The sequence below is a fragment of the Nicotiana tomentosiformis genome, chromosome 1 (genome assembly GCF_000390325.3).
Source record: "Nicotiana tomentosiformis chromosome 1, ASM39032v3, whole genome shotgun sequence".
In the NCBI taxonomy this organism is placed as follows: Eukaryota; Viridiplantae; Streptophyta; class Magnoliopsida; order Solanales; family Solanaceae; genus Nicotiana; species Nicotiana tomentosiformis.
Window position 1 is genome coordinate 91749729 of NC_090812.1, and position 18838 is coordinate 91768566.

An 18838-nucleotide genomic window follows, 5' to 3' on the forward strand; every position below is an offset into this window, starting at 1 on the left:
CGTGGACCCCTCCAGTCTCACCTCGAGCTAGGTAAATCCCTCCTCCATCATCCTTATCTCAGCAGCGTCGAGATCAGAACCCGTCTCGTAGCCATCTTCGGCAACACCTTTGCCTCTCCCGTTGGCCGGTGAAGAAGCATCGTTAGCCGGTTGCGATGTCGACGGCCCCTCCTGCGGCAAAATATCAGAAGCTACAGCGTCCAACCCTTTGGCTCTTATCGCCACGAAGGGAAAAGATATACCCTCAACGTCCTCCACCTATATCGGAACCTCAGATGCCAGCTCGACGTTATCTTCAAGTATTATGGTCGTCGTCTCATGCATGACAAAATTATCCATTACAGAATCTACAGCCCGGGCAACCCCGTCACCAACATCCACCGACCTTTTCTTGCGAGGTACCAAATTCCCGTTGCGTGGCGACAATTCCTCCTCCTCATCCACAAGACGGAACAAATGAGAAGCCCCAAGTCCGCTGTCGAAATATTTGTAGACGGAGAAGAAACTGATGCCGAGGCAGTGGTAGACGGGGCCGAAGATCGAGTAGACCTAGCCGCGGTCGAGGAGGGAACAGAAGCAGGTGAATGAGAAGGCCTAGCCATGGTCATAGGGGGGATAGACGTCGAAGAGGAGGCAACTTTCCTCTTACAGAATGTAGGAGGGGGAGCTCTCGACCTCCTTGAAGATCCTCGGGCTGGAAAAAAAAGAATCGAAATAAAGTTATCACTATCATCAAAAGCAAACTATAAGAAGTAGGCGACTAAGAGGCCAAAACAAAAAAAATAGACAAACTCACCGGTCAAGGAAGGAGCAGGCCCGGACTTCTTAAAAAAGCCCGGCCACTCGCGAATTCCCACAATGTGAGGCAGAACCCGGCCAATCCAATCATAAATGTCCCCGACCAAAGGAGGGGGCGTAATATTGGATGCACAAGAAGGGAACAAGAGTTTAGAACCTACGACTAAAATAGGAAGATCAAATGTTTTAACGAAGAAAGATTAGACGCTTACGAGTATAATTCCAAGTCTCGGGCAAGCCGTTCGCGTTGGCCACTACGTCTTCGGTTCTGACAAAGAAAAAATTATGCCAGAACTGAGGGTTCGCCTTGTCATTCATCTTCACTACCAGGCATTTGCCCCCTTGATGGCGAAGGTTCAACATTGTCCCCTATAGAAACTAGGGGTGAAGAGATGCATCAGATGTCGGAGTGTGATCTCGATCCTAGCCAATTTCACAAATTTAGTAAGCATCCTGATGAGCTTGTAGATATATGGGGCTAGTTAAGCCGGGCAAACGCCATAGTAACAACAAAATTCCTCCGCCAATGGGAGAAGGGGAAGGGCGTAGCCAACCTAGAAGGGGTATGCGTAGAACGCACAATACCCGGGGTGGTGAATTTGTACCACATCCCGCCTTGCAGGGACCAAATCGATGCGAGCAAAAATATTGAATTTAGCCCTAAGCTCTGCTAGATCAGCCTCTTTCATCGTCGACTCAGAGGCCTCGGGCTCGTCTTCAGGCGCCTTTTAGAAGTCAGACCTAACTTTCTCAACACGAGGAATTATTTCTTCCACCATAGGAAAGTTCTCGTCTTCAATGGAAACAGAGACGCCATCAGCATGAGGAGGCATAATCACCGCCAAGGGAACAAAGTTATTTCTCTCACCGAAACCAGAAGACACATTAGCCATAGTTGAGACAAAAGAAAAGATATTCAAGTGAAAAAAGGTTAAAAGCAACAAGAGTCGCTAGAACCAGGAAAGAAGACACACAACAATGGAGTAAGGAGAAGGAGGCGCAAGGATTCAATGTAAAAAATATGTAAAGAACGAATGAATGCCCTCACATCCCTATTTATAAGAATTTGGGCATCAAAACCAAGAAATTATGCCATCATTACTCAGCACTAGAATCGAAACAACAGTCCCAACCGAAAGACGCACAGGAAATGACGTAAAACGACGTAAAACAACGGAAAAATGCGCCATGATGACACATGATGTCATGACATCACTCTGGTGTAGAAACGACGTAACCCCAAAAGTTACGGCCCACGAAAGGCCGCGTCGTCAGCTCGTCTCAAACATCACTACTCGACCCACTCGTCCAATCTTCTCGACCACAACAAACAGAAACCGCTCATCAAGGTCGTCTGAGGCCGGCCTCAATAAGCGGAGGGACTAACTATAAAGGTCAAAATCTGTCCCAGAATATTTAGGGCAAGGTAATATTGAGAAAAGAGTCGGTTGAGGTCGACCAGAAAACAGCGGGACTCATGGTCGAGGTGTCAACAATGGTTGAGGTCGAGCACCACAGAAAGAGTTGTAACAGCTAGTTTTTAGAATAGGATATCAAAGAGAATATTCTAGTGGATATTCTCTGCACTTATACTATTAGGGTTTGTTAAGGATATGTTCCATATAAATAGGAAAAAAGACAATAAATGAGGGCATGTGACATTCTTTTGATAATAGCAGACTTTTGATAAAAGACTCTCTCTCTCTCTCTCTTGTAAAGATACAAACATCACCTTTTTATCAAGATTCTTGTTCATATTATTCCATACTTTTCCATCAGATCCGAGAATAATTCGAACATTCTAGGATTTGTCTGTCACTCATCATTGTCAGGAGGAACAATCATCTAGTTCATCCTTTATTGGGTGAATCACTTCTCATATTTACTTAAATGTCATTTATTGTTATTTATTGCTAGTTATTTCTCCATTATTGCTCAGACTTTTCAGAATATTTAATACACGTTATCAATCGACCACCAGATCTATTTAATGTCAGCCACATTTTTGAAACTCACATCTAGAGATATTATTATTAACTAAGTTTAACCCATCATTATATAAATACAATTGTTTTAGCCAAAAATTATATTTTTTTGTCAAACATTGCCAATGTCAGATTGTGCCCTTCTTTTTTGGGGCTTCTGTTAGAACGTGGATATAAATGGTATAAATGGTTATTAATTAGTGCTTCTATACTGTTTAATTTCTTCCTCTTTCAAAATTCAGTAGGAAAAAGGAATCTTGAAAAAAGTTGCTCCAAGGGGCCACATGTGTTGGATTAGTCTTTTGTCCTAAATATCGAGGCAAGGGAGCTCGAGCAGTGGCACCCTGAAAGGGTTTTGGAACTTGTACATAATAAGTTTCTCTCCCAGAGTTAGATTTAGATCTGAAGCAAAATCCAATGCCAGACTATATCTTGCTTTTCATTTCCGTTAAAGCAATTCCTATTTAATGTTCAATATATAGGACTAACCTGAATTAATTTGGAATGGAAATTAAAGATCGATTCAACATTTCTTCCATCAAGAAATTTCGACACGCTGAGACTGCAATATCTCTTCTTCTTTTTCTTCTTTTTGTGTGGATACACTTGACAAAGTTATTTGATTTGTTGCATGGTTTTGCATCTTTGATGCCTAACAGAATTAATACGAAAATTTTACCAAATTGTGAATGAAATGACTGAACGATCAAAAGGAGAGGTCAACAAAAATAATTTCAGTTACCCTTTAATCTCAAGTCCGGAATTAACCATTTCGAAGTCAATGGTAAATCATCAATGGAGTTTGAAAACCTAGTAGTAATTTCTAGGTACAAAAGTGATTCAAGTTGAGAGGAGGAGTAGAATAATTTGTAGAGAGTATTTTGGAGGCAACAATTGCATTAGCATACTCAGTGTAATGAACTCCGTCCCAGCTGATATATGCAGAGCCATCCTCACACAAACTATACCCACTTTGGCGACACGTTATGTTGGAATTATAGTTGTAAGGCGGACCACCATAACCACAACACACCATCAATGGATTTTGAATACCTATTATCACACACGAATTTAGAATTTGTAATCAGTAAATGCAGAATGCAAACTTAGTTTAAAAATAAATTCTTTAAATATATTGGAGTACTATTCTACTATATGTATAGTTCAAATAGAGTTGCCTGGACACTTCATCAACCAATGCTTGTTATGTATTTGCGACTTAGGAGTGTCAAATGAGTGAATTGAGCTACATTTAGGCCGGTTTAAATGGTCGAATCGATCAATGGATTGGGTTATAACCCGTTCAACATGGATTGAATAAAAATATTTTTTATTTGTTATAATCCAATCCACCCAACTTAAAATATTTTCAATTTCTTTATTTGTTTACATACCAAATCAACTACTAAGAGCTTTTTCTTTATTTATCATGACATAATCACGCAAATGAAACTCAAAAAAGCCCATTTTCAATGCTTTGATAAGTTTCCTCAAAAATATTTGGGCTATATATGGATGGAGCTCAAATTTGCCCAAGCTTTAAAATGGCTATGTTGGGCTATCGCCATTCTGATCCGTCAGTGGATATATACCCAGCCCAATCCATTTAAAGCTGGGCCCAATTATATTTTCATGCTCTAAATTTGATACCCATCCTGTGACGTATAATTCATAATTAGGGCTACTCAAAAAGTTGTGTTGTGCTAGTTCCTGTGCAACAATTAATGCGTAGAAATCCTCAAATAAACAAGTTAAGCTCACCATAAGCGCTAGAATTGGCGATGAGGTCATACTTGATGGCATAAATATTCACATACACAATGGTGGCGTCTTTCATTTGGAGCCTCAGCTGTTCACAAAGAGCGCGCAACTGATTATTAAATGCATCTGCAGCTTCGTTCATAGACTTAATGCATCCATAATCGTTCAAATTGCTCCCATTTCTTGTGGCAAGCTTCTGTGGCAAACAACCCAAGGGTCCTGTGTTATGAACCCAGAAATTCTTCCCACTGTTATTGTATATGCCCTGCATTAATCAATTTTTCTTAGTTAATGGGGAAGATCATAAATCAACAACTCAATTTACTTTGGTTAACGAGGGGAAAAAGAAAAGAGAAAAGGATCAAATTAGCCTGTGTACTATTTGAAATTGGGCGATTTTTGCCTTCCATTAGACTTTTGGTCTCATGTTACGTCCACCATTAGGATAAATCTCATTTTTTTGTCATTAAGTCCGGATGGAACTCCAATTTGAGGGTAATTTTGAACGATAGTCAAAAAGTTAAGGAGTAAATTTATACTTTTTAATTTTCTTGAAAATTTGGACACGTGTAGTCCACCTACTTTACGCCGGAATTCTTTTAATAAGAAGAAAAAATATGAGACTATTTGCTAACAAATGGACAAATGAAAATCGCACCAAACCGAAAAGTCAAACCAAATCGATTAAAAAACCTGACTAGGTTTGGTTTGATTTAGTTTGATATTGAGTAAAAAAACCTGAACCAAACCGATATATAAATATATAATTTTTTATATATAATTTTAGGACTTTATATAAAATTTTATTTAAAAGCTATTTAGAAATATTTGAGATCATCTCATGGGATATAATATTTAATAGAACTATAAAGTGCATTCATTTTTATTTACTTTAAACAATAGATTGTATCACTTTTTTATTATGTGTTATTGAAATACGGCAATCATCTCTTTGTTCTTTCATATTCATATGTCAAGATTTATTATATGTTTTGAAGTGGTATTTCGATAATCTAAAATTACATATAACATATTATTATTTAGGTATCATATTGATTTTTATGTTTAATTATTAAATTTGGTTAACCCTGAAAGCGTACATCAACCAAAAATTATTGGTAGACGACTAAGAAAATAAACTATTATGTGTTACTAAAAAAAATTCTCCCATAAGATCACTTTAATAGATCATATGTTTGTTATTTTTTTTTTTAATTTTTAGTTAACATATATTCACTTATCAAAATTTTATCTATAACTTTAATAATGCAAAATTAAAATAATATTCATGTAACAAAAAAACTCGAAAAATCAGACAAAACCGAACCAATCAAAACCGATATAAGTGGTTTGGTTTGGTTTTGATAATATCCGAACCAACCCGGTCCATATTACCATATACACCCCTATGTAGCATAGAAAAAAAATTGAGCAATTTTGGATGTTATTGACAAATTGGGACCTTTACCCTAAGGAAAAAAGACTCACCCAGATTGCAGCTTGAATCTCAGATATGAAAGAAGGGATCTTTTCGAGAACTTGAGAAGCTTGTGAAAGGTACGAGAATGCATTAGCAATATCATTCTGTCCTATGTCTATCATGTAAATTGCATTCTTGAAATCTTCTTCAGCCAAGTCTTTCAGACCTTGTCAAATTAAAAGTTGAACAATTAGCATATTAATTGAGGTTAAGGGGAGTAAATACGTAACAATATACTAGTAGTAAATTACCTTTGGATTGTAACTGAAGGTACCGCGCTTTGAACCTTATAAATTGAAGAACTTGAGTACTCAGAGTAAATAAAGCATTTTTAGGGAGTGTAGTTGCACCTCCTATTGCAAAATTTACTCCGTTATTGAAATTTGGTTTTACAGATTCCAGATATGGACTCAAATAACTCATGTTCAGACTCTCACCTGTCAGCATGTATCACACCAAAGAAAAATAGTTAGCGTTTGTCACTGAATCTTTTGACTAATGATTTTGGCTAGTATTTTATTAATAACCACATTACTCTCTCATTCATGTTGAGACAAAGAGCCTTAGGGGCTTGAATATAAACATGTATCCTATTCATGATTAGGAGTGCCAATTTTAGCCCAAACTCATTTGGTCCGTTCAAGGTTGGGTTGGTTATTGACCTGCCCATTTGTTGAACGTAGCTCATCTTAACCTAACTTATTTCAGTTCATTTAAAGTTTTGCTAAAAACAAATTAATTCATGAGTAACATTGCTAAAATATTTTAAAAATAACTTTTTTTGTTTGATATATTATATATGACCATAACAAAAGAAAAAAAGTCTTATTTGATAGATATACAATTCATAAGAAAACAATACACATCAATTAAAGCTTAGTAAGAGTTGGACGGATTGGCCTATGACCCAAATTTTAGCCCAACTTGACCCAGTCCATCTCAGCTCAAGTTACTTTTGAGCGGGTTAATGACCTGTCCACTTATTGACTCAACCCATTTTGACCCGCCCAAAAATAGTATGATTTGCTCATTTAACACCCCTATTCACGATAGAGATATAGATTCCGTGAAAATATTATTCAACAATTTAAAATTTGAAGATATTACATAATACTCTTATAAACATTTGACGGATAAATATTCTTCACCTCTATGTAGTTGAAGTGATTATAAAACCATTTGTTATTAAAAACTAAGCATGCAGGCTGCATATGTGGTCGTAAGAATGGAGAATTGACAGTACCGAGATATTATTCACGGGCTCGACCAAAAATAAAATATAGTCTAAGTAAATATAGTACGGCGGAGGTAAAAAGTCTGAATGCGAGTTTGGTAAATCTAATAGTGTAACTTTTATTCAAATAGTGTATTTATTTTCAATATTTAATTAAATATGTGTATATACTTAATTTAGAATTTAATTATTAATTATGAAGTCCTCGTTTTAAATTTCAGAACTAATAAAATTTAAATTTTGGCTCCGCAATATTTAAAAGTACTATTCCCTCCGTTCACTTTTACTTGTCCACTTTTGGTTTTGCACACCCCTTAAGAAATAATAAATAAAGTGCATAATTTAGCATGATACTCATATTAATTGGTGTATAGTCTTAATGGATTTGAAAAATGATTTGGAATGAATAATTAATGTTAAGGGCAAAACAAGAAAAATAAATTATTTTTCTCTTAATATGCGAAAAGTGACAAATAAAAATAAAATTTTATTTTTAGAATACTCTACGACTAAAAGTGAACGGATGGAGTAGTAGTGTATATATTTAAAGAAAACGAAAGTAGAATGTTTTCTTACCATATTGTTTCGCGGGGGGTAAAAGAGAGTTTGTTATGTACACAAATATGAATACTGCCAAAAGAAACTTAAGGAAGTGGATGCAAGTCAAGTTGCAATGTATCTTTTCTTAAAACTAACTAAACTCATTCCTAAAAATTGTTTTTGGTGCAGAAGTCTGTAAATTTATATGCATCATGCAGCTTGGATGTAATGATTTCCAAAATATAATTACACTTTCACACATGCACATACGGAATAGAATGTTGAGTATTTCCCGAAAAGATCAAAGTATCTAACTTTAAAAGAAATTCCAGCAGTATTTCTTGAATGAGTTGATCAAAACTATTCTAAGAAAGCTGAGGGATATTGATTGTTTACCTACCTGGTATATACTTTCACGGGTTAAAGGATTGCTTGTGAAGAGTGACGTGAAAAACTCCGCATAAAACCAATATATGTGATGATATTTGACTGGGCAAGAAGTTTAATTATAAAAGAAAAAAGAATTTTTGAAACTTGTAATCTAACAAATATTCATGTGGTTGTGAATAATTTCATTAAGGATAAAATGAATAAAATTAAATTATCACTAAATAAAAAAATATCATTCTTTTGAGGACTAACTAAAAAAAAAGAGTCGCATAAATTGGGACAGAAATCAAATATCGGTTTACTAGTTGCATATGGCAGAGACATTTTACTTGGAAGCAAGTAATTTTGATGCATTGATGTCGAAAAAGAATAATATATATTTATATGTGAAAACAATTTAACTTTAAACTCATCGTTTCATGTTTAATAGAAATTTTTATGGTTACACAAATATTACGACATGTTTAAAGCACAAATTCAAAATAACTTTGGTTCTTTCTTAAACTCCAATTTAAGCTACTTTAGATAAATTGGAATTTCAGGAACTAACAAGTTTTACGAAAAAGAGCAAGAAAGGCTTACAAAGGAAGTCAAGAATTATTCGTCCATCACATAATCTATCAGATGGCTGATCATGAAAAAAGGTACGACCATCTGGAAATCCAAATCTGATTCCATGGGCAGCCGCGTAACCACCTGTGTCTGAGTTTGAGTCTCCAAAATTGAAAATCACCATATTTTTGCTACACTCACAAACAACAACGTTGGCCAGTTGAGAGATGCACAACATCGAAAAACAAGCAAATAATACAAACGTAGAATTTGTTCTACTACTAGTTTTCATCTTCATATATACTTGCTCCGTTCTTTTATAACTGAGTATATTACACATCTTATGATAGAGCCAATATATAGAAAAATCAAGGACCTAGCACACACTAATGAGATTAAATTACTTGATTTTTTTTCACACGAAGTGGAGCAATGGATGGAGTAAGAGAGCACTTCACATATAATGGGTATATATAGTGGAAATATGGTCTTAGGTTATTTTTTTTTTTTTTTTTTTTTTAACAACTGTTGAGGAGAATCATAATTGACAGAATAATGATTTTAAATTGACATTGTCCACTTGCGTTCACGAGATTGCATAGCGAATTTTTACACAATTTCCTAGATAATTAACCAATTCGTGGACAAGTGGACAATTCCACTAAAATCTATGAGTGGTCGCCACTGGTATTAATTAGAATTTCAAACGCATTTAAAAAATTTCCTCAAGAAGTCAGAAATCTCAATGATGGATTTGAGTATTAACTTGTAACAACTAACAATTCTTTGCATGGAGTTTCTTTAATACGCAAATTTGTTGCAAGGTATAAATACTTCCATTATTTGATAAACGATTGAGAATTTAATCAAGAATAGAAATACTATCTTATAGAGCTAATGGCATAAATAAGCAAAAGGCTACCAAATCAGACCACGATTTTTAATTTGCCAGGGCACTTAGATTGCCCCTCCAAATATAGCTTTCTTTTTTAATCAGATAAAAAGTTTTCATTCATTTTACGTAAATATTGTTGTATTAAATTTTTATTGAATTTAAATTATATACACAGTTATGTAAGAAATATTTTACTCTAACACGTTACTCGAAGGATATTTGCAAGTGAATTTTTTTAAAATATGAAATTCATAATCGTTAAAATAAGATAAATTATCTGTTATGACAAATAAGAGTGTCCTATGCTGCTTTATGAAGATTACTCCCATATTCAGTGTTTTTGCTAACCACTTTCGCGATAATAACTTTGATTCACAAGGTCTAGACGGCTCACCGGGCTATTTCTTCCAGAATAACCGGACATTGGCTACCAATAAGTTTTTTGGAAAACTACATTCTATAGTTGTTCCCAAAAAATAATAGGTGGCGAAATATATATTATTTTGTATATTAATAAATATTATACATAAAATATACTTAGTTAATACATAATTAATATATTTTTGTATATTTAACTAACGGATATAATTATTTCTGACTGACTGACCAAATGTGTAATTTGCCCATATTTATTTTTACTGGTCAACTGGACTACTGAGCCAACTCATAATGTATTTCTCTTACACGCCAATTTTAATAAGACATCTCTAGCAAGATATTTGTGACTCGATATGACTCATGAGCTCATAAAATAACTTGTGTTTTCCGTGATCAGTGGTGGTAAAATGAATAAAAAAATAGTTATTCATCTATATTATCCATTAAAAATGAGTTGAATAATAAACTTTTTAAAAAGAAGAATTAACCTAAATAGCCGCTCACCTAATTTGTTAAACTAAAAATAGCCGGTTAATGTATAATATATATACGTGCCTCGCACATAATACTCTAAAACAGAGAAGAGAAAAATGGAAAAAAAAAACTATCTAAGAGTAGATATTAGAAATGTACAACGAAGAATTCGACTAATAGTTAACATAAAAGTTCTAGCCCTAAACGTTCACTTGGCAAGCTCGATCTGACTTGCAAGGGAAGCAATTTCAAGAACCATTGTATGTGATCACCAATGACCCAACATTTAGATGAGATATTAATCTATAGTTAGTAATATTTGCAGGTATGACTCTTCAATCTTCCTGCTTTTCGTCCTTCATGTGAAGGAAAGATTAATTTCATGCAACATGTTATTAAACATAATTTCTTATTCGATAATAATTCAGCTTAGACATGTATACTCTTTATGCTAACTCTTCGTCGGCTTGGACTAAATTGGTTGTGGGCTAAGAGTATGGAAGAGAATTAAAATACACCTTTTTCAAAAAAGTTAATATTGCTTGGGTGATTGTGTGTGTGGGGTTGAGATGGAGGTATTAGAAGGAGGACAGATATCTGAAATTTAACAATTAACATACTAATTTATATAATTGATAAAGAGAGCGTGGTAAGAAAAGGCTTCAATCACATACCAGCAACATTGGGACATCAATCACGCAAATTTGATTATTTGAATTACGGCTTATTGAAAAATTAGGTGTTGGTACATCTTATTTAAATACATGTCAACAATATAGGTGTAGATTAAGACCTATGGCTATGGGCATGGAGTTGTACATTGAACTAACTAAATTGAATTTTAGCAAAAAAAGGAAAACAAATTAAATAATTAAAAAACAGTTTGCACTGTTTCTTCATTCTGTGCTTTCCATTTTACGTAGATCTCATCGATAATTCCTGCTTCTGCTTCACTACGAGGCTCCATAAATGGCGTCCGCGTCTTCCTCCATTTCTAGATCCAACACTTCCCTTCCTTCAGTTTCTTATCCTTTCCTAGAATTTCCCCACATTGCATCCATTTCCATTCGCAATAAGTCGTTATTCCCTTCTCAATTCACCCTCAAACGTACCAGAAATGCTTCTCTTCGTCCACGTATCACAGCCCAGCTCTCTCCAGGTCAAAACTTCACCTCCGCCCCTCCCCATTTACTGAATTGATTTTTCAGTTTCTAGAGTATTTCTTAATGGTACGTTGGTTTATTTCTGTTTCAGATTATGTCCCTGATTCAAAATTTTACAAAATTGAAGCAATCTTAAGGTGACCTAACTCACTTTTCTTATGGACTACTCTCTGTTTTATTTAATTTATTCTACCCTCTTCCCGTTCTCCCTGCGGTTTTGTAATTTGCATGATATTTTTTTTTTTTTTTTTGCCTATTTCAAATACGTCTGCCAAAATTTGGAATGAATCAGACCATGGAGGATTCAACAGGTTTCTTCGGTAAGGACTAGCACTTGCCATGTGCATGCTGCTTTTACAAATTGATTTTAGTTTTGTTAATTAGGTAGTATTCAATCAATCAGCTAAGCCTCGATACGAAATTATTTAGGGTCAGCTATATGAATTGTCTATATCAATATGCTCTATTTAGGCTGTATGTAAGCATTAGAAGGCTAGCATCATTCAATATTCAGAAGAATTGTTGTAGTTAGACTATTTTTATGCTAGTAGTCAAACTACTACAGGCTTACTCCTTTATCGGAGTTGGGGCCGGCTAGGCTTGCAAAGCTCAGAAAGACTGAGTTAGTATTTTAACTAGTAATGAACACTGAATATAAAATGTAGGCTAAAATCTATATCTGGAAGCTGAAAAGATTTACAAAGATTTTGAGGATTTATGTCGTAAAATGACATTTATCAATTCTGGAAGGAGAATATGTTTTCCAGCAGCACTTCAATTCCGTTTACAAAATTAAGAAACTATAAAATGATGGAAGTAACATTAGCCTTCATGATCTATGGTTAAAAAGCGGATAAGTCTGCTTAACACAGTAGAATGTCTGTAGTTGTTGTTACTGCTTTTTCATGCAAGATGGACTCTAAAAATCTGATGTAGTAGCTTTCCATTATAGAAGCTTTTGACTAGGCGTGATCTACTTTAACAAGATCTATGGCATTTGAATGTTGATTGCTATGCCTGCGTGTTTGTATCAAGAATTTGAAAGATACTTTAGACCCCACGTCTAAAACACCATTTTATTACTTCGTCAAAGGTGCAAACCTTTGTTGTCTTACCCACATTTCCACTTTTTTTGGTTATAGTCTTATACTTGTTCTTCTTTGCCCTTTGACTCATTAATGACACGAGTGTAGGAGATTATCTGGAAGTACCTTGATAGGCACGCTTGCAGGGGTTAATCCCTTTGCCTTTTCAGTGCCATCTAGGTTCTGAAAAGTATTGTAATGATAAGCCATATTAATTGTTGTTGGTTAATATTTATTTTCCTAATCTTTCTCATAGTTCATAGTCAAACCAGAGCAAAGACCTAGTCTTGTGAACGATATAAATTTATTGTTTCGTTCTCTCCGCGGCAGTTCTACCCTGTTTCTATGGATATCTATCCCATAAAGCAATATAATTCACAAATTTCACATGCAAATTCAAATTCCATTGGTTCTTGTGATGTGTCCTTCAAAGAGGTTATCAGTGTGCACATTTGTTCATTAGTTTGTACGTTCTTGACACATAGCACCCCTGTTGCTATTGATCTTTTGTAGATTCTGTGATTTCTATTCTGAAGGTGGGAGGTTTTGTGACTTATAAGTTGAAAGGATATACAAGAGGAACAGACTTAATGCCAATTATATAGCCTTGTACAGTAGAGTCCACATTTTTCTAAGAACGTGTTAGAATTCATTTCAGAATTTCCTGTAAGGTATTTCAGTACTGTACTTTTTTCCTTCAAAGTTAAAAGGTGCCTTTACTTGTACTTTCTGAAACATGAAGTCACTATTGAAAATGGGCATTCGTGGCATCACGGTTTCTGATGTTCGTGGATTTGGCGCTCAAGGTGGCTTGACAGAGAGACAAGCTGGTATGGACATATTCATTGATTTAGCTGCTCCTTATTGAGCATTGTTGTGCAATTCTGAGGCTTTGAGCCTTTGATATATCTGCTCTTTGCAGGCTCCGAATTCTCAGAAGACAAGTTTCTTGCAAAAGTTAAGATGGAGATTGTTGTGCGCAAAGACCAGGTTTTGGACTAAATTCCTGCAAGCCTACACACACACACACGCACTATATATATATATATATATATATATATATATATATATATATATATATATAGTGCGTGTGTGTGTGTGTGTGTGTGCGCACATATATATTCATACAAAATTTTTGATCCTTTGGGAAATTATTTCAGTTTTCCTGTGTGGGATGGAGCCTTCTTTGCCAAAATAATGGTCATCCCAAACCTGTACCCCGAAATTGTTCAGGGAAACTGTTCTTTTGACCCTTAAGTTTTTAGTCCTGAATTTTGGTGATGTGACTTATCATTTTGCTTAAATTTTTAAAGGTTTATATTTGGATTCCTCCATTTAACTTTTTCTGATCTAGCTTCCCATGCTTTTGAATGATGCCCTGATCTAGCCTGTTGTACTGCCGTATTAGGTTGAAGCTGTCATAGCAAAGATAACTGAAGAGGCAAGAACTGGTGAAATTGGTGACGGGAAGATCTTCTGTAAGTGTTTCTTTTCATAACCCTGGAATTCAACAGTTATGTTGCACCAAAGAAAAGACCCAAAGGAAAAAAAAAAAGAAAAGAAAAAGATAGCCAACTCATGCTTATAATTGTGCTGGGATTTCTCCAACCAGGCTTGAGTTTGACGAGTTAAAGTTTCTTTAATGAGGCTACTGCCTACTATTTTGGTAGTTTCTCCTCAATGAATCTCATGTTTTTCCTTGTAATGTTGCAATCTTTGTTGGGATAGGTGGAACTCAAAGCCTTTTAAATTCTGTGCTGGTGCCTATCTGGCAAAGATTTATATTCCAATGACAAAGGTGGTATAGATATTTTAACTGTTTCTATATATAGGAAGCCTTTTTTCATTTTTCTTCGTCTTTTGGTTCTGGTCTAGTTGTGACTTGAAAGAATATCTCCAATTGGTCATTCCTAACATGGGCTTATATAGGGGAATCTTAGAAAATATGTTACACATGTCGTAATTGTGGCTTTTTCTATGATAAGATTTAGCCTAGATAGTTATTGTTTCTAAATTTTGTATTAGCTGGTAATATTCTGAAATTCTAATACATTTAATATTAAGTAGTAATACCAAGAGACCCTTCTGCTAAGATGGTTGGTTGACTAAATAGCCTCCAACCTTTGGCTTATCACTGAGCGATTCATACTGTTAATGAGTCCTATGATCTTCTACTGCTTAACCAATTAATCAATTAGAACTGTCAAAGGTGCTATTGATAAGTTCAAGTTTCATGGGGAAGGCAATTTAGACTGTCTAACCATAGGAGAAATATCACATGGAACTGCTTGTCACTGCCACATAGAGAGATATTAGAGATATGCTTCATATTCGTGGAAAAAGGAAAAAGAGATATGCTTCATGTTAGAATAAGGAATGTGTCCCAAACGATAATGCCATATAACATCTTGTGACAGTAAGCTTGCAGACATGATATTTCTGTAAACCAGTAGTAGAAGATGACTTATCCAGAACATAGGATGGATTTACAATGGAAACGGCTGTGTCACACTTATTTATGTACATCATCAGAATTATAGAATTCAGAACTGCGTAGACTATTTTCAGACTTGTGGTTTGGTGAAGGAACATCAGTATGTGATGAACTTGGTAGGAGTTGTAGGAGATACAAGCTGCTTGCAGCTTCACCAAGTACCAATGGCCTCCTCATTGAAGGGGGCCTGTAGCAAGCAAGCGGAGTGAGTAAATATGTGTTGTATAGGTAGTTAGTCGAACTTGGTAAATAACGGTGGATCTCTCTAGTAAAGTCATATACACAGCTTATACATCTTTTTAACTCTGGCTTACTGTTTACTGTGAAGTGTGCCATGGATTCTGGTAGAAAAAAAAAATGTAAAGAAAAACACATCTCTTTGATCTTAATTGTTGCTGTTCAGCTATATCTTGTATTCATGGTGGGAGACAGTGTTCTGGAGTTGGATTTACAACAACGATAACAACACCCAATCTTATCCCACACCGTGGGGTCTGGGAAAGGTAGTGTGTACGCAGACCTTACCCCTACCTTGTGAGGATAGAGAGGCTGTTTCCAATAAACCCTCAGCTCAGGAAAGCATAGGAGTTGGATTTAATGAAGCATAATCTTCAGATCTAAAAAATATTTATGCTCATCATAGACGAGTTATCTTGTCTAGTTTTTCTCTTTCTTGATGTTTGTATTTTCATGCGGGTCCGAAAGAACAAGAAACATGTTAGACGTCATTGTGATAGGAGATTTCTAGAATATGCTGAATTACTTTTATTTTGCTTTTGCAGTAGTTCCCATCTCTGATGTGATAAGAGTTCGCACTGGTAAGCATGTTGTAGAGCATTACAAGTGCTACTTAATTGTCACTGCATCTTGACTTATCCTCTTAACTTCACACCATTTCAGGGGAGCGGGGAGAAAAGGCAGAGAGGATGGTGGGAGGGCATGCTGATATATCTTCGTCTGTGTCAACTTCTTGATGCAGCTCGGTTGACGTTAAACGTACCATCTTTTGTTATGTGTTTATCTGTGAAACTCTAAGCTTCATTTTATCACTATGAAAAATGCTGTCAATAGGTTGGACTATGTCATTTACCTTCTTGATTTGTTTAAGAGTTACAAATTAGACTTGCAGGAAAGTCCTTTTAATTTCAGGTTAGTTAAGCTTGGTAGCCTCTGGCTTACATTAGGCTATTCTGAGTTTTCGGACAGTGCCTTTTACCGTGGATGTGCTCATTTCAAAAGATCTGTGTATGCCTCTGCTGTAGTTGAATCTATGTTCATATATTTTGTTTAATCGGTCGAGAACATAGCACGATATCATATTAGTTTCAGAATTCAAGTTGGTAGCTAGTTTCTGTAGTTGTTCGCCCTCTATCCTAATTATTTAAATGTGTAAATGATACTTTAGTTTATTTAAGCTTTTGAAAGAAATAGGATTTCTTTAGATGAAACAGAGCAGCGTGCAAAAAACATGATTTGGATTTCATCTTTCCAAAGGAATCTCTCTAGTCTCTCCCCTTCATTTATTAGTGTTTTAGTATGAAATATAAAATTGTAAAGAAGATTTTGAATTTTGTGATTTAAACTAAATTATACAAATGCGACTTTTTTTTATTAAAAAGGAGAGTAAGATATATCTATATCTATCTATCTATCTATACTACAATATATTAAAAGCACGACGACCCTTAGCGAAAATTGTAATTCAAGTACTTTCCTAATATTTAGGACGTTGAAATCAATTGCATATAAAATTTTTCCTTATTAGACTAGATAAAGCAAAAAAATTCATAAGTACTTTACCTTATATATATATTATACTTATTGAAAATAGATGAGAACTTTTTATACGGTGCTTTGAATTGATTTCTAATTAAATTGAATTATGAGGATATGAAATCACGTATTAAATTAATTTTTTTTAATACAATAGTGTCTACATTAAAATTATTTTAGCATGGAACAATTAAATGTGCATTTTGAAAATTCTTATTTTAGTCATATAATATAATTAATCCATGTTCAATTAAGCAACCAAAATAATTATTTGATAGCATATTTAATCATACTAAATCGTAAAAGCCTAAATCTATATTATAAAAGCACGAAACCTCTACAAGAAATGTTGATTGACTTTTTATTCTTTAAAATAAATTTCATATTGAATAAAAATATAATTTAAATATTTTACTAATGTTTAGGACTTTAAAAATTAAAATTTTATTTATTGAATATTTTTAAACTATATAGGAAGTATAAATATTTAGAACTTTAAAATGGATTAAATATTATAAATAAAATGTCTAATTAATATGCACATACACACGCAGTGAATTTCAATAACTTTTCATAGTAATTTATTTGCCCTATTAAATTTTATGTTTTAGCAATGCTTTCTTTGCCACACACGTTTCGATAAAATTATATAAATCATAATTATTTTATCTCAGCAACTAAAACCTTACTATTTGGGTAACATTGAAACCTTTGAAAGGAGATAAATTGAGAACATAAAATATATATTTTTTATTTATGTTATATGATTTTTTTAAAAGAATCATAATAAAGGTGCTAATTAAACATGTTTGTGTATTCTCACGTGAACTTGAAAATAGCTTTTGAATAATATTTTCAGAAAGAGTTTAAAATCTTCTAGGCTGTGTTTTTACCGAAATTAAAAAGGAAGCACAATAACTGGTAAAATTGAACTGATAAAACAAAAAAATTAGAACAAAATTTAAGACGAATATATTGAATAATGATTGAGGACTTTTATGAACAAAACTTTTTCTTATTGAGTTAGCTATTTAGGATTAATATTTAATAATTTTCACTTTATTTTATATTTAAAAATATATATCTAATTTTCTTACCAAAAATTACTTACTAGATAGGGAATACGCACATCACGCGTACACTAAGACTAGTTATATTAAAAGCACAAAGATCCTTAGCGAAATATCGTTCATCTTTTTTACCCATTAAAAATCGAGTTCACACTGGACGAAATAGTCATTTAGTTATTTTCCTAATATGTAGGAATAGACATTTAATAATTTTTCTAATATTTATGAATAATTATTTAATTATTTCTCTAATATTTAGGAATAATATTTTAATTATTTTATTCTATTTATAGATAATCATTTAATTATTTCTCAAATATTCAGATTTTTGATTTGGAATATCATGTTATTAAATTTGAGTCCTTCACTATGAACTCAATTTAGATTTAAAATTATTAAATTTCAAACACTTTATGAGTGTTTACCCGTAAAAAGGTATAATTAAATTTATAGCATGGTTTATAGACAAGCGAATTGATTTGATCCCAAAACGATAAATAAATTAAATAAAATGCAAGACTTAGCGTTGCAATCGAGATAAAATAGCAGACGACTTGGTTCCGAGAGCAAGGCTTCCGAAGGCAATAACAAGGATAACGTTAAACAGAAAATAAAATATTATTCAGTATGGAATAATGTGTAGCATAAGTTTGTCAGAATTTTTGTGTCTTACAATGATTGTTGAAGCCACTATTTATAGTTATACCTAGGGAATAAGGTCCTAAGATCACACCCCTCTTAAATGAAAATAATGGGGGTCATTGAT

The 18838-nt window shown here is 34.0% G+C and overlaps 2 protein-coding genes across 4 annotated transcripts; one reads left to right on the forward strand and one right to left on the reverse strand.

Annotated features, from left to right (window-relative positions):
- Positions 1 to 3502: 3502 nt before the first annotated feature.
- On the reverse strand, positions 3503 to 9192 carry LOC104087957 (GDSL esterase/lipase LIP-4-like). Of its 2 annotated transcripts, none has more exons than XM_009592554.4 (5): positions 8771 to 9190; positions 6276 to 6461; positions 6033 to 6190; positions 4545 to 4809; positions 3503 to 3836 (listed from the first exon to the last, which is right to left on the reverse strand). In XM_009592554.4, exons 1-5 carry the CDS (start codon positions 9078 to 9080, stop codon positions 3607 to 3609), a joined length of 1149 nt encoding a protein of 382 aa, XP_009590849.1. In that variant the 5' UTR covers positions 9081 to 9190; the 3' UTR covers positions 3503 to 3606. The 2 variants fall into 2 exon arrangements, with proteins under 2 accessions (XP_009590849.1, XP_009590850.1); XM_009592555.3 differs by lacking the exon at positions 3503 to 3836 and adding an exon at positions 4184 to 4438 and having other exon boundaries at positions 8771 to 9192.
- Positions 9193 to 11327: 2135 nt separating this feature from the next.
- On the forward strand, positions 11328 to 16520 carry LOC104087956 (nitrogen regulatory protein P-II homolog). 2 transcript variants are annotated; one of them, XM_009592553.4, is made up of 9 exons: positions 11328 to 11646; positions 11742 to 11787; positions 11943 to 11970; positions 13478 to 13565; positions 13658 to 13725; positions 14144 to 14213; positions 14464 to 14533; positions 16012 to 16047; positions 16130 to 16520. In XM_009592553.4, exons 1-7 carry the CDS (start codon positions 11457 to 11459, stop codon positions 14526 to 14528), a joined length of 555 nt encoding a protein of 184 aa, XP_009590848.1. In that variant the 5' UTR covers positions 11328 to 11456; the 3' UTR covers positions 14529 to 14533; positions 16012 to 16047; positions 16130 to 16520. The 2 variants fall into 2 exon arrangements, with proteins under 2 accessions (XP_009590848.1, XP_009590847.1); XM_009592552.4 differs by lacking the exon at positions 14464 to 14533 and having other exon boundaries at positions 11330 to 11646.
- The last annotated feature ends 2318 nt before the right edge of the window (positions 16521 to 18838 follow it).